The sequence below is a fragment of the Chiloscyllium punctatum genome, chromosome 6 (genome assembly GCF_047496795.1).
Source record: "Chiloscyllium punctatum isolate Juve2018m chromosome 6, sChiPun1.3, whole genome shotgun sequence".
NCBI lineage: Eukaryota > Metazoa > Chordata > Chondrichthyes > Orectolobiformes > Hemiscylliidae > Chiloscyllium > Chiloscyllium punctatum.
The window spans coordinates 61,627,752-61,644,922 of NC_092744.1; the positions used below are offsets into that span (position 1 = coordinate 61,627,752).

Below are 17,171 nucleotides of genomic sequence, written 5' to 3' on the forward strand. Positions count from 1 at the left end.
AACAATTCAAATGTTCAAAGTATACTTCTTTCAAAACAAAAGTCAGGAAGAAAGATCTATATGTGCCTTACTGGAGAAAATCAGAATAGCATTTGATTAAAATAAAATATTCTTAATGTTTCAAAAAATAGTTTTAAACCTGTAAGTGTTTTAGAAATCAGTAAAGGATGACTGAAAAGTCGATAATAAGGCAAACAAAAACAGAAATATAAAGGTAAATGAGCCATTATATAAAATGGATTGTTTAACTTGTTACAAGTATATACAAAGGAGAATAGCTAGGAAGTATCTAGAATTTCAAGGCAGAGGCCAGAAAAATTATCATGGGAATAAAGAAATGGCAGAATATATTGAACAAATATTGTGTTTGTTTGCATTGTCAAACAGTGAAATTTACAAATCAGAAACAGGAGGGCAACTAAGGGCTAATAGGAATGAGCAAATTAAAGAGTAGAGAAAAAAATGAAGAGACATTAAAGATTAGGGATCAGCCACTTACAAAAAAATACCAGGACCTAATTGCAGATACATAAATGTTCTAAAAGAGCTTCCTGTGGAGATAATGGATGCACTAATTATTATTTTTCATAATACTCCAGACTCCAGAATAGTTACTCTGAATTGGAAGTAAGCAAATGTGACATCTGAATTCAAGAAAAGAGATAGGTAGAAGACAAGGAACTTAGAGACCTAACTTCAGTCATCTGGAAAATGCTGGAGTCTATTAAGAAAGTATTACCAAAGCACTTAGAAAATAGAAGCGTGATTAGACATGGCTTTATAAAATGAGGTGGCATATGTTTGACAAATGCATTAGGATTATAAACATTTAACAATGTAAAGAGAAGCTAATGGCTTTTGATTTCCAAAAGCCATTCAATGCATTGCTAAATAAAAGTTTAATATGTAGAAAATCAGTTCATATAATTGGGGTAATCTCTTAGCATGGATGGAGAGTTAGTTAATGGACAGCAAGTAAACAACTTAGCAGATTGCAACTTGTATAGTGTTACGAGGTGAAGTGTTATGCCAATAAACAACCAATGGGAAAATGTAAATAATTCAAATGTTCAAAGTATACTCCTTTCAAAACAAAAGTCAGTCAAAGATCCATATGTGCCTTACTGCTTTTAAACCTCAGCTATTTATAGTTTACATTCATAACTAGATTTATTTATTGTCACATGGAGTGAGATACAATGAAAAGTATTTATTGTGTGCTAACCAGACAAATCATACCTTACATAACTACATCAGAGTAAAAGAACAGAATGCAGAATATAGTATTACAGCTACAGAGAAGGTGCAGAGGAAGAGCAACTCTAATATATTAGAGGTCTGTTCATAGATCTGATAACAGTGGGGGAAAAGCTGTTCTTAAATCTGTTGGGTATCTATTTTCAAACTTTTGTATCTTCTGCCTGAAAAAGAGAGAATAGTTGAGGTGGGAGAGGTCCTTGGTTATGTTGGCTGCTTTCCTGAGGAACAGGAAGTGTAGAGGGAATCAGTGGAAGGCAGGCTGGTTTTCTTGACGGACGAGGCTATATTTAGTTTTTTTGTAATTTGTTGGACAAAACTCTTGCCATACTAAGCTGTGATGCATCTAGACAGGATGCTTTCTATGATGCATTTATAAAAATTGATAAAAGTTTTGTGGATATGCCAAATTTCCTTAGTCACTGAGGAAACAGAGGCATTGATGTGCTTCCTTGACTGTAGCATCCAAGGAACTTGAAGCTCTTGATCACCTCTGCCTCAGAATCATTGATGCAGCAATGCATTGAGATTTGTTGATGATACAAAGTTAGGTAGAAATATAAGTTATAAAAATTACACAAAGAGGCTGCAAAGTGAGGTAGACAGGTAAAATGTGTGGTTGACAGGTGACAAATGAAATATATTGTTGCAAGATGTGAGGTTATTTGTTTTTGCAGCAAAAAAACTTTTATATGTTGATATTTAGTAAGACCTAGGTGCAAATGTTCAAGGAACAGAAAAGTTAGCTTACAGATATAACAAGCAACTAGGAAGGCAAATAGCATGCTGATCTTTATTGCAAGGGAATTTATATAGAGCAATGATTTATTTTTGCTAAAATTGTTCAGGGATTGGGTAAGGCAACATTGGAATACCAGCTGCAGTTTATATTTAAAGAGGGATATACTTGCACTGGAAGGAATGTAGTGCAAGTTCACGGTTTCTGAGATAAGAGTTCTATGGTTGAGAGGGTAAGTACTTTTATGGTATTAAAAGGGAGGTGATGTAGTATTTGGTAATCTGTAAGGAGACATTTGCGTCACTTCGATCCTATACTCTCCAGAGTTGAAAAGTTTGGGATATGGTCTCGTTGAAATACATTGTTCAGAAAGGAAAACCAAAATACTGGAGATATTGGAGATCTGAATTAAAAAAAATAAGATATAGTTGGAGAAACTCAGCGGGCCTGACAGCATCTATACAGAGCATCCAATCTAATGACTATTTGGTTGTGAATATTTGGAAATTCCTGTCCCTGAAGATTGTCGTTGCCATGTACGAATTATTCAAGACTGGTGACTAACATTTTCATTTCTCGGAAGGATACATGGAGACTGCGTAAAAATCGAGCTGAGGCAGAAAATCAACCGTGGCAATTAATGAGGGATCAGGCTTATTTGGGTTTCATGGTGTCTTCCTGCACCATGTTCTTGCAAACATTGACGCATTTCTTTAGATATTGTTTTGGAACAATAAGAATATTCCCCAAGCGTTTGCCAAAGTGCGTCACCTCTCTCAGTTAACACCACGCCGAGAGTATTTGCGGTCGCAGAGGCATTCCGCTCCCTTGCCGTCACGTTGCTTCTCTCCCAAACAAAGACGATTTAGCTGCATTTACAAGGACCGCAGACTGGAAACATGATTGCTCTCACCTGTATCGCTCTCTGGACTTGGCACTGTTTAAAACGCTGGAGACAGACTCAGTGCACACGGTGCATTCAAGCTGCAAGAAAAAGCGATGTACATTCACTGACAAAACTGGAAACTGAAACATGCCTTGTTTTGACGAATTTAATGGTGCCAGATAACCTCAAGATGGTCTTCTCCTCTCCGCCTTCACAGATTTTAACTTTCTCCAAGTTTAAACATGTTAAAACGTAGGCACCTATGTTCTCAAACATTATTATAGGCTTCTGTGAATCAATTTGGGGAAATCTTCCAGTGCTTGGATGGGAAGAGATTCTATGGAGTATTTCATCCTTAGCACAAATGTACTCAAATTTGGTTGGCAGGTGCGACCTGATGTAATTAGTTAACGCCGTTAACTTTATTTCCTTTACTCCTTTAAAAAAAGTGTTTCCTATCTCTACCCAGCAGGTGCACTGGTTAAAGTGCAAATATAGGTAATCCTCCATTAACACGATAGTCAGAATTCCACAGTACGGAAAGCAGCCATTTGGTCCATCGGGTCTGCTCCGGACCACTATTCCAGTAATCCCGCATTTACCATGACTAATTTGGACTGTGGGAGGTAACCCAGGCAGACACGAAGAGAATGTAAAACCTCTACAGTGTCACAGAAGGCTGGAATTGAACCCGGCACTGAGATAACAGTGCTAACCACTGTCCTGCCGTTACCTTCCTGAAAATCGCCTTGAAAATTCATACTGTCTTTTGAAACATGTATTCCCATAGAAACCTGTGCAAATAACCGGATCACGTTCCTGGAAATGCCCTCCCACACGCACAGTTAATATAAAACACCATAGACATGAAGATATACAAAAAAAAATGCATTTTAATATTTATAGCCTCATATGCAAGATTGCTTACCTGGTGGTGGAAGGCCGAAGACCATTTTAAAATAATTAGGCAGCTTTAATTGAGGCAGACAATGGATAAATAAAGTGAATGAAAAATAACTTCACCAAAAATGTTCAATTTTGGCACACTGCTGGGTCCAAGTGCCACATTATCTTGAATCAGGGGCACAATATTGGAATCATGATTTAACGAGGCAACATGTTGTCCTCCTCTGCTTTATATCAACATTTTCCCATCCCCAATCTGAAGTTAATATTCTTGGGTGGTTTCATTTACTTCATCCAAGTTAACAAGGAAACTCTGTGTAGCTAGCACTGGGGACAAGCTAGTGGGCTGATGATGGATGCATTGTTTCTGATCCAAACATTGTATTGACCTGTTCATACTCCTGTACTTGCCAGTAAGGATCACTGGGTAACAAGTTAAAAGTATTTTGCATCCGTTAAATAAAAAATTGCCCCAGGCTTGCAGAGGCCAGACAATTTAAAAAAAAGACCAAACTTGATTACAGGAGAAACTTAAAGAAAGGATGTGGAATTTAGGGAAAGGGTTCAGAATGTGATGCTTAAGATTCAAGAAACACTGCTGCCAATGAGAAGACAGCCGAACAATACAGAGAGTAAGAATGGCGAGTTTGGGGCAGGAAATACAGGGCTGTAGACTGTTAGGAGCCAAGGTGACATGAAATGAGGTCAGAAATAATTTGAGCATACTACAGAATTTAAACCACTGGGAAACGAGGAGGGATGGTAAGCAGGAGTGATGAATGATCAGTACTTAGCAAAGTCTTGTGAGAGCTGAAATTAATAAAGGGAGAATAAAATGTTAGCCAAAACGGCACATTGGAATCGCTGACCTCAGAGGTAAAGGAGGGAGACAAAGAATTCATGATTTTTAGATTGCATCTAGCTAAGATTAGAAAGTATCGGAGGATGCTTTGCAGCTTAAGTACTTTTTGAAAAAGTAGTGTTGTAATGAAAGGTCATGACTCAATTTGCTTACGAGATGCCACAAACCAATAAAATAATATTGTAAGAAAAAGGTCACCATTGTCCTACCAGATCATATGGCTGCTCTCTCATTCTAGAGATGATTGATGGTGATTTAATCTTAGGGTCATCAGACTTCATGCCATGAGGAGAGGCTTTCATGGTAACCTCAACTGGTGCAGGAGTTGAATCCATGCTGTTGGTCATACTCTGCTTTGTAAACCAGCTGAGTTAATATTGAAGTAATGGTGCAGTAGTCCCTTGATAATGCACTCATCATCCTAGATTATGTGAACAAATCTCCAGTGAGACTTGATGTATTGCTATTCTGACTCAGTGGTAGGAGTCCCATCATTAAATCAAGGTCAAAATCTAATACTTAAGTTTTGTGATCAGCTTTAAGTGACTTTCTCCTCACAAATCCAAAATTGCTGACAGCTATTCTAACATTGTTTCCACCAGAGTACTATTAGTTGAGACTAGTTAACTCAATCCAGATATGGTCTTCAATCTGAGATTTTCCCTGTTGTTAGCTCAACTACAAGCCACTCCTTTAATTCAGGGATCTAGCTTTGCAAGATGTCTATTCAACTAAAGAGTTTATTATAGGCATTTTGCCTGGAAATCTCTTCCAGGTGTTGGTGGCCAGCAACAGAATCTGGAACATCTAGATGACACAGCCTGTACGACCACCTCATCTGTATAATTCTCCATTAAACTGAAAGGCAGTATGTGTTATAAGTGGGACTTAATGCAAGATTAGATAACAACATGATTTTAAATAAACTAGGGGCTTCCACAGCATTAAATCTAGACAATGAAATCTTTATTCAAAAATGAAGGTAGCATTGGCAGGTGAGTGCACTGAAGAAGGAAAGAAGTGTTAGATTTGTAAAATTGGAAAAGACCGTCTTTGTGATGGGAGTTGATAAAGGCTTGAAGGTTTATCGTTACCAATGGCATACCTTTAGTCACCTAGGTTTTAAAATCTGGAAATTCTTCCTTAAAGTTGTGCATTTGCACTTTTATAAAGCTTCTTGAAAAAACATGCATTAAACCAACCCCATTTTCACCCTCAATAATCCCAATGTTATTTCGGCACCTTTTTTAAAAGACACTATATGAATGAAAGTCATTGCCAATGTATAATGGCAATATTGAAGGAAACCATTTTCAATGGTTAAGGTATTTCCATAACTGCACTGACTAGTTAACAGACCAAACATGTGGGAATGTCTATTATGTACATATTAAAGTCAATCCTATACTTGAGTAGGAGATCAAGTGGCAGCATCGAGTTAAGGATGGAGCCAAAAATGGAATATTGAGGAGCAGTTCAGAAGAGTGTTGAAGTGGAAAGAAAGCCACTATTGTTTTTGTACAGACAGCAATAGAACCATACGAGACCCTTGAAGTCTCTGATAATTAAAACATGGCAATATTAGTAACACATTGAGAAGTAATTCTCTTTTTCATCTTGCTCTTCTAACATACATATTAATGGATGGTATTGAATTTGCATTAAATATATATTCTGGCCACTTGACTTATAGAAATAACAAACTGAAGAACTCAGATACAGAATCTTAACAGCAGTGATTCATTTTAAAATAAGTAATATCACGGTCATATTTTCAGGTTTAGAATGACATTATCATCAAGTCAAACTTTTACTAACACAAATGAGTGATATATTTAAACAAAAATGGAAATCACAAATTACAATTTTATTTTGTAACTGAAAACATATCCAAATACAAATAAATAATTGAATACATTTTATAACTGTGGTTCATACAGATATCTGCAGGAGGTCCAAAGAAAATTGCAGACTATCTTGAAATTCCTACATTAAATAGTTAAGATTGCTGTACAGTTGACTGTTCAAAAGAAAAACTTTCACCAAATTTACAGTCTTACAGGTATTTACAGATAGAAACAGACCATTAAATACAAGATTTAATGTAGATGCCACACCAGAATTCCTTAAAATAAACAGTAGTCAAATACAGAGTACAGCAAATTTTTTACCAGTCTTTTGTTTTAAAAATACATGTATGCACCATTTGTGTGCACATATTAACCCTCCTCTCCCTTCCCCACAGGCTGACATTTGAAAAGTTTTTCTAATAACCATGCACAAAGCATAACACTCAAATTTTTTACATAAAATTAACACGTTCAAATGCATCCCTGCAGAATCAGACGGCATGAAAATGAGCTACAAACAATGTGTTTGTCATTACTGCAGTCACTTTCAAAAACTACTGTCACCTCCCTCTCAATGTAGTACTGTGAACATGATTGTTTTTGCTGTCTAAAAATGTTCACAAATTATTTTCACAAATCAATTTAGATGCATACCAAACACTATTTTACTATCACACGTACCGATAGTGTATTTGGCGCAAATATTCTAGTCAGCTTTGATGACTAACTGATTTCTAGTAGAAAAACTAACTGAATAAATCAGCATTCTTGGCAGTAAACAAGATCTGAGAACAAAGAAAGCAATCAATGAGCAGCTGAAGAATTAGAATTTAGGCATTATTACCAATATTGTTTTACTGAAAATGTGGTTCTGAGTGTAATAGCTGTCTACACCATATCGGTAAACTGCAAAAGCTGATATTATGATTAGCATGTGTACGGATCAAGGTCAGAAGCACTAAATTGATATGAAAAACAAGATACATACAGCCCAAACATTTTACTGACCACTGTCTAATTTACACTGATAATATGTCATGTTTTATTTAGCATGCCCATTTTCAACCTGTAGTACCCCATAGTTCTGCAATCAAAAAATAAAGTTAAAAGCCTCAGGAAAAATAATCATCTTTTCTTGCTGGTGTACACAATGTTTGAATTTTCTACAATAAACCCCTTCATACCTATGGCTATTACCAATCACGGATCCAAGGCCCAAGACAAAGAACATAGTGAACGGGCCAGACAACAAAGTTCCATTTGAATACTGAGTGATACAAAGGAGACCATATGATTCCTGACAAAATTAGACTTCTTTAGTTCCTACTTGCATGAAACAAATAGAGCTCTTCAGAAATTTGGAGGCAACATTAGATGATCTATGATGTAAACATTTCTTAAAAATCAATGACAATCACATTGTAACAGATGTCTCTGAATCTTTGTGTAATAGAGATTTTTTTAATAACCTCGATTGACAATGAATTTCTACACATTGCGTTTCTATTGTTGTGTTTTGTGACATTCAGACACACTAACTTGGTTAAGGTGCAAAATATCAGCCATTCTGAAATATTTCAACAGCTGTCATATACAGAGCAGTTTTCTGCTTATTTCTTCATTAACAATTTACCACCAATCTGCTAATAAAACAAATACAATGATAAAAACAGGTTTAAATGTTTGTGATTTATAAACTTTCTTCCATGTATGATATACCTCAGTGCTCATCACATTTTTCATCAAGATAGTTTCCCTATTCTTGCATGAACACATTGACTACATGCAAGATTATGATTCCACAAGTTCTATATACAGACTGTTTTCTTATGCAAGTGGCTACAATCCAAAAGTGGAATTTGACAGTGAGTATAGGCAGGCTATGTGAAGAGGAGAAGAGACATCATAACCAAGTTCAATTTTGTCCTTAGTTGACACATGAACACTTCCAGCTACAATTACTGCTGAATAGCCAAGAGGGTTGCTGTTTGACTGATCTTTCATTCACAATTTAAGCACCCACATCACTATCCTGGGGAGATCAGTTAAATCTACACAGACTCAGTCTAAAAATTGAACTTGGGATCTCGTTGAGCTCTATGAATTAGCTTATTACCCAAGAAGACACCCATCAATGAAATTCATCAAGAGTTCCTGAAACTTTTTGGATTGAACAAGCCCTGCACAGATCAAAACATGGCTAATTTAAACATTGCACACATTGTATAATAAATAAACTATACTGTTTCCGCAATCAAGCGAGAACAGCACTGTATTAGAGGCTCATGACATCATGTAGTTATGTACAATTCATTTCTTTCCTAGTCCACTTGTTGAACAAAATTTAATTTATAAATAAACACAAAAAGAAACATTACTTTTGCTTCAATTGGTTTAGTAATCCTGACCCGATAAATGTTAATACCTTGCAATCAAACAATAGTCAGTTTCTGGTACAGGGTAACTTGAGATATTGCGATGCTTTCTTCCAGATTAATCAATCCTATGGTTTTAGATTTTTTTAAAAACTGCATGTATTTTGGTCTCAATTGTAATTATGCTTCGAATTAATTCCTATTTAATGGAGTGAAATGGAATGCAGGTATTATTTCCCTCCATACATTCGTTCAATGTCTGCTAGATAGTGGGTCTTGAGTTCCTTCCGTTTCAATTTGAAGGCATCAGTGACCAGGCCTGTTTCTGGTGTCCATGGCTCAGGACTCAGTCGAACTTTCAATGGAATTTCAAACTTCTCCAATCGTGCTGCAAAAAAAAAAAATTTAGGATAGGAATAGCATAGATTTCAATACATTTGGTCGTTACATAGACTCACATAGGTACTACATTTGAGAAAGAGGATCTGCTCAACCAAATTAGCCCATTTTGGTTATGGTCCTCCTTGAGCAGTTATAATTTTTATGAGCCCATAATTCCTTTAATTTGCTCAGCTTCAAGCATCTGTCTAATCAGTTCCTAAATGTTGGACCTGATAGCTCTTTCTACAATCTCACAACACTTTGTGTGAATAGCTTTTTTTTAAAAAAAAATTAATCTGTCAAATATGACTACCAAGCAACCAAGAAATAAAATTTTCTAGTCCTCAGACAGTCAAACAGTTTGCGGACGATACAAAAATTGGTGGAGGTGCGGATAGCGAGGAGGATTGTCAGAGGATCTGTATCCTGCTGTGATCAGTTGGAGGCATGGGCAGAGAAATGGTAGGCTGTGTTTAATCCAGACAAATGTGAGGTGATGCATTTTGGAACATCAAGTACAGGTGGAAATTACACAATGAATGGCTGAACTCTTAGGAATATTTATCTGCAGAAGGATCTGGGTGCGCAGGTCCACTGATCACTGAAGGTGGCAGCACATGTAGATAAGGTAGTAAAAAAAGGCCAATGGCATGCTTGCCTTCATTGGAAGGGGCACAGAGTATAAGGATAGACAAATTATGCTGTAGCTTTGCAGAACTTTAGTTAGGCCACACAATATTGCCTACAGGTCTTGCCACAACACTACCGGAAGGATGTGAATGCTTTGTAGAGTACAAAAAATGTTTACTAGGATGTTGCCTGGTATGGAGGATTTTAACTATGAGGAAAGGTTGGATAGACTGGGTTTGTTTTCACTGGAACGGAGGTGGTTAAGGGGTGACCTGATAGAAGTTTATAAGATTGTGAGTAGCATGGATAGAGTGCAAAGTATGAGGCTTTTTCCTCAGGTGGCAGAGTCTACAAGAGATGTGAGAGGCAAGTTTTTCACACAAAGTTTTTCCAGGAGTACCTGGAACTAGTTGCCAGAGGTGGTGGTGGAAAGACACAATAGCAGCATTCAAGCAACATCTGGATGAATAATGAAAAGAAAGGTATTAGAGGGATATGGATCCTGTAAGTAAAGACAATTTTAGCATGGATGGGCAAGATGAGTCTGCACAGCCTGTTCCTGTACTGTTTTGTTCTTTGTTCCTAAACCAATGTCAGCTCTAACTATAGCACAAATGCCATCCTTGATAAACAATGCCAACTCTCTACCTTTACCTAGCTTCCTATTCTTCTTGAATGTCATATGTCCTTCAAATTTCAGCCAATCCTCTCATTCCTGCAGGCACAAAGTGTGAATCAATATATTCACTGTATTAAGAATACTGCATTCATGCACAGTCAGAGCTTTAATTTTGTCTTGATGCCATCTTTACAACATCTGGTCTTGATGGTTAGTATATGCTAAGGTTTTGTTTGCTCTGTCCCTTACTGCAATTTCCAGACTCTTATTTCCAATGTTCCTCTCAGATTGTCTCTACTCTGATAGATCACATTTTCCCCTCTATTTAGTTTAAAACCTCCACTATTTCCCTAGTATGGCTCACAAGACGAATGGACACAACATGGTTCAGGTGTAGATCATTACAAATGGTAAAGCCTCTCACTTTCCCCGGCAGTGATACCAAGTTGCTCCTAAACCAGAAACCACCTCTCCGAGCCTCATCGTCATCTCTCTAATTTTACTTACTCTAGGCCAATTTGGTTGTGGCTCAGGTAATATTCTGGAGGTTGTAACCTTGAGGTTCTGCTTTTCAATTTAGTGCTTAGCTCCTCATACTGCCTATCCAGAACATCTTTTCAGGTTCACCTATATCACTGGTACCCAACTGGACCACAACAACAGGATCCTTCCTAGTTCACTTGCAAGCTCCTTTCCAAATACTAGATGATGTCCCAAACCCTGGCAAGCTGTGTTCCTCTTTGCTGCAGACAACTGTGTCAATGTCCCCTATTTTATATTTTGAGTTGCACTCCCCACTTGAGTGGCTTCCTGTTACATGGTCAGTTTGCTCATCTATTCAGCAGTGCCCATTCTCAACCAAACCGGCTGAGTGAACCGGAATCCTACTGGGCAACTGCAGTGGCTGACACTGTCATCTGGGTTCCTTGACTTGCCTTATCTACAGTCACATCCTTCTGACCAGTGAACAACTCAGAAAACTACCTAAAGTGCTGTGTCTACCTCCTGATACATAGAATCTAAGTAAGTTTCCATAATGCATTATAGGGTGTGTAGTTCAGCCTCCAGCTGAAATACCGGCTTGAGGCTACGTGAATATCAACACTGACTGCTGACATATTTGCCCTGGATTACAATTGTATCTATGAACTCTCACATGTTGCAGCTTTGACACCTCACCTGACCTGGCACTCAGATGAGTTAATTAATAATTAACTAATTGTTTTTTTTCATTTAGTTGTTGCTTTTATATGCTTTACCACCAATTCTATGTTAAGAACTAAAAGACCGTAAACACCTAGCTTCATTCTGTGTAGAACTGCAAGAATCAATTCCAATCAGCTACAATGAATCTAGCCTGATCTTTGATTGTATGCATCAGGGTCGTTCTCTTACTGCTGTCTTGGAGTCCTCACCTCATCCCTTCCTCCAGCCATATTTTATGGAACTACTATAAGCACCCATTTTTGCAAGTTACAGATGCCATTTCTCATCATTTTAATCTCTAAACTATAATAGGCTCATCCTGAGCAAATGATTAACAGCCTTGGCTGTTGCAGATTGTACCTCCCTAATGTGCACCCTCAGGTATGGCAATCTCTGATCCAGCACCATAGTATACTCAGTCCTTGTTATGCATGAAGAATAATGGCATAGACTTCACATAGACCAAGAAAATGCAAGTACCACCCCTTATGTGCCACAAAGGATCATGATGTTTTTAGAGGCAAACCGGATGAGACAATGGGAAAATGGAGTCTGGGTTGACTTGCAGATCCATGAGCAACAAATTGCCAGATACCAAGGACAAAGTTTCCCTAGAAATGTGATTGATAAAAGTTAAGATGTGGTCTTTGTGTTTATGCATTGAATTCACTTGATCTCATTTTGGTCCAGCAAAACAATCCTGATTAGGGAGATGCAATCGGCATTGCAGAACTGCTCTGATCTATACTTACTTCCACCTATATGGTTCTTGTCATTTCACTTTGGTTTTATCTTGTGTATGTCTATTTTCTCCTCTTTCACATTCTATAATTCTTCACAAAGCATCCAAGTTTAGACAACGACTGAGATCATGAGCCTACTTTGTTAGGAATAACTGAAAGGAAACACTTTTAATCTAAGGGTCACGACAGTTGAAGCGGTGGACAGACATTTAACTAATGCAGCCATTTTTGGAATATTATCTTCCTTGTTGATCAAAGGTTATATTTGGATCAGACAGTTCAAAGGAGAGAATGTTTCATTACAAAAATTGAAGCTCACCTATTGCAGCAGCATCAGTAATTTCTCTCAGCACCTCTTTCTCCATTTCTGGGTGGTTACAAATGTCATTCCAGGTTCCTATTATTCCCTTCTGTTGAGCCAGAGCTAATAACTGCTTCTGATTAGGCACCACAAAACTGATGACATAAGATTGATCACTGAAAAGGCAGAAACATAAGCATTTACCATGAGTGACTGATAAGTCTTTAGAAGGGAAAAAAAAAAATAATTAGATTCAAAAAACTTTACATCAAAATTTATTAAAAACTCCACACTATGTTCAGATACAACTGACAGCTTACAACGAGAGGTGGATAGATTTTTCAGCATTCCCATAAATGTAAATAATTTTCCAGTTGTGCAGTACAAATGGCATGATAGAAATAAAGATGGCATTCGCTTTTTAAAAATGAAATACACATATCCAGACCTTTTTGCATCAGGGTATATGCCGATAGTTAAACTTGCCATTTTTTTTACATAGCAACTTGCCATTAAAATTACAGCAAGACAAATTAGTGTCTGAGACTAGAGTTAACAGGGCAATGTGAAATTGGTAAAAGAAAGAGAAATAAAGATTGGAAAAGATTGTGTTAAGAGGCAGTAAGAGTAGACAGACACAAAGGAAAATTGTAAAAATTAACAAAAATTTGCAATAATTAAAAACTTAAAGGAATATAATAGTTAACTTCCAATAGCAGAAAAGATTGAATTTCAGTAATCAATACTTACTATATCTTCTAAAAGAGCAGTGAAGAATTAAAATGGCTTAAATTTCAAGGGTAGTGCGTATCAACATTGTAAGTACAGCAACTACATGCTGTTTAATACTTGCCAGCAGTTAGCCAGACAATAAGATGTAATTTGTAATATTATATATGTGCCAGCAACCTTTTAATTTTTGCATTTCGCATTTGCCCTTGCCTAAAATTGCTGTGACATTCACACATAAATAATAGTGTGTCAATTGTTCCATTGTTACTTTGACAACAAATTATTTTGGCATGGGCCAGAATTTTTAAAAACTTCATACCGAGCAACTGGCCAAATCCAAAAGGTGTTAAACAGAGGAAAAAGTGACATAAGCCTGCAATAGTTCTCTTTGTACTGACCTGTAAATGGAACAACAAACCTGGTGGAAAATTGCCCCCCACTGCAATCCCCTTTAAAGCATTTTCTAGGGCAGATAGATGAAAGAAAACTCAGCAAAAAAAAAAGGTTTCCACATAAATAGCTTAGATTTACTGACTGTATCTAAATTCTAAATAATTAGAGGAACACAGCAATTTTAGCATTTCACTCAAAAAGGATTTTGCATAATTCTTACCTGTTTGCATAGGCACAGATATTATCTATTAATGGGCTGTTCTTCAAAGCTGACTCCACCTTTCCCAGGGCAACATATTCTCCAGCCTGCAACTTCACAAGATCTTTCTTGCGATCTACAAAATATATAACTGTAGTTATAATAGCAGCTCTTGAAATAAAAATATATCTCAAAATTCATTATCTATCCATCAACATCCAATGTGGATAATGATTTTACCTAAATCCAAAAACTTAACTGTCCCTTCTATATATGACAATATTATGAACTTGGCAACTTTTGGCTATAAAGTTCTCACTCCCCTTAAAATGCATTTTTTAAGATATACTGTTAATTAGTGACTAAGATTTCAGTGTGTTATGTTTGCCATTTAATTAATAATCATGTTTGGCATTTTCAGATCAGCTTTTGAAACAACACCGTGTAAATGCTATAATAACAGCTGTTACCTGAGATTGGTTGTAATATTTTTTAATGCCATAGGAAATACCAACCCAATAAACAGAAGTTTTTTCTATTTAAATGTCATAAAGGAGGAAAGTGATGTAGAGGTGTGTTGGCAGGGTTAATAAATGAAACAGAAATATCCTAGGGGGTCTTGACTGGAGATTTGGAGAGGTTGTTTCCTCTTAAGGAAGAATTCATAATCTGGAATCACAGGTTTTAAAATGAGGGGTTTTTCATTTGAGAGACTTGATGTTTATTTTTTTCCTCAGTGTCTTTGGAACTCTCTTCCTGAAAAGCTTGTTGCACCAGTCCTTGAATATTCAAGCCAAATAGAAACATTGTAAGAAAGGATGAAAGATTATCATAGTAGGCAGCAATGTGGATTTGAAGTCACATCCAGATCAGTCATGATCTTACTGAATGGCTGAACAGGCTCAATGGCCGACTACTCTGAACTCATAAAATTGCAGTTCCAAAGACCCAGACAACTAAAAGAATAGTCATCAGATGTGGAGCAAATATAATTATGGAAGCAAGAGAACACAGAAATAGAGCAACACAACTATGCCTGAGATTTGTGGGGCTCAAGGAGACTACAGAGATGGGGAGCAGCAAGGCCATGGAGCAATTTCCAACAACTGGGACATTTCTTAATTGGAAGCCAATGTGTCAAAGAATATATATTTTTCAAGGAAACAGAACTTGCTGCAAACAGCACAGGAATTTTGGATGACCTTGTTTAGAGGACAGAATGAGAAAATCAGTCAGGAGAATCTATGGTGACCCATCATCTGCTGCTTCCACTCTTGTTGCTTGGCCAGTGTGAACTACTGGCCTGCCTTTTCCTACTTCAAATCACCAGAATGAGAGATTATGCAGCAGAACCCTGTTCGAGGGACATACTGCAGACAATCCCTCAATTGGTCAAAATCTTCTTCAGGATCCCCATAACTTATATAAGGATTCCAGTGGTACTCCAGCTTGATATGGCTGCACAGGAGTATCATTTGTCACAGTGAAAGAGGCATACTTTCCCCTGTAATGATCTTGCTACACATGCAGTATCAAATATTCAGGGATGTTACCTTCTCAGAAAATTAGGCTGCGACAGCGGTGTCAAAGCATTCCTGTCACTGGCAGCTGGAAGCACACTGATGGAGTGATATCCTTTTCTATTTAACTACTGTATCCTTCTGGCTCATGTTCTAGTACCTTAATGGCATCACATAGCTGGGAACCTGGAAAATGCTGCAAAATCATATGCTCGCTCCTGTTTGGTTCAATAGATCAATGAGGAAGGTGGTGCATAGTTTTACTCCAGACAGCATAGGATCCATAACCTGCTAAATGCAGCTGTAGCCTGATATTTCCTATAACAATCTAGAAATCTTCAGTGGCAAAGAAATACAGGGCTATGCTGACTTCGATGGACATTGGCAAAGCTTGATTGCCCACAGTCCATTTGGCAGCAGCATTTATTTGATCAGGCTCCAGAGATCTACAATTACCACTCTTCACCTACATGTCTTCTCAGATAGGTCTAAGATTATAACACTTGGTTTATAAACCAAGTGTGCAGATCATGATCATTCCCAAGCAGCTCAACCGGAAACTGGTGTCTTCTGATGTTCGCCTACTGCTAATGGCAGCAATTGTGAAGGCTTTCTTCAATCAGAAACAGTAGCAATAATTTCACCAGTTGTAAGATTATTAAGTAACCTGATTTTGGTACTTTAGCCAAAAAATAAAGGATTCATTGAAATAGAGAAAAAAAGGAAAATTGATAGACATGTTACAAATCAAAAGGAAAAACCAAAAGAACTGCGGATGCTGGAAATCAGAAACAGAAACCACTCAAAGTTTGAAGCTCTTCTTTATATCAAGGTCTAGTATAGAGAGGAGAATATGCTTTGATGCATTCGCGATGCATATTGCCTGTTTCCTAAAAGTGAATTGTGAACATTTTTGAAAAGTATCACAGCGGGCTAGCAGCAAGTTGTAAAGATCCTTAATCCACTAACCACAATGTTAATAGAACACCTATTAGCCGAAATCGCTGCAGTAACATTGCTAACATGATCTCAATATCTCTTGGTGAGGTTCATCATTTTCAGGACCAGTGGGCTTAGGAACAGAATGGAATTCAATACATTGGAAACATTAGCACTATGCAGGCAGAATTGGTTAATCCTTTTGTGACACTGGAGATTTTTCATCTTGGAATTTCCCTGGAGGTGTCAGCACTGGTTATATATGATTCAAGGGAATGCTTGCAAAAGGGCTGCGCCTTGCTGTCAGTCAAAGGAATGGCCTTCTAGCAGTCATGCTACTTCTAAACCCTGGTTTAATAATCTAATAATGAAATTTGAAAGTCAACAGTGTTATTTAAAACAAGTTTTTTTTCACTTCTAAAGATCTAAGACATTGAAACTCTACAATGGCTCAGATTAACTACTGACTCAGTCAGGTAAAATGATACAAAATGGGAAGTCAAACAGATCGTGGTTCAAAGGTTGCTCAAATGCCTATGCTCTTTAACTTGATACCTCATCTAAATCCTGATAATGTATGAAAAAGAGATGCGTATCTTTCTATCGAAAGTACAATAAATAATCCTAACAATG

The 17,171-nt window shown here is 37.1% G+C and overlaps 1 protein-coding gene across 3 annotated transcripts in view; it reads right to left on the reverse strand.

The window, feature by feature from the left end:
* Positions 1-6,496: 6,496 nt before the first annotated feature.
* Positions 6,497-17,171, reverse strand: part of acsl3a (acyl-CoA synthetase long chain family member 3a) — a 127,729-nt gene continuing 117,054 nt past the window's right edge. For all 3 annotated transcript variants that reach the window (XM_072572777.1, XM_072572775.1, XM_072572776.1), the window contains 3 exons: positions 14,101-14,215; positions 12,774-12,931; positions 6,497-9,263 (listed from right to left, as the gene is read on the reverse strand). In XM_072572777.1, coding sequence (XP_072428878.1) covers positions 9,106-9,263; positions 12,774-12,931; positions 14,101-14,215 — 431 coding nt within the window. In that variant the 3' untranslated portion in view covers positions 6,497-9,105. The remainder of the gene's footprint in view (positions 9,264-12,773; positions 12,932-14,100; positions 14,216-17,171) is intronic.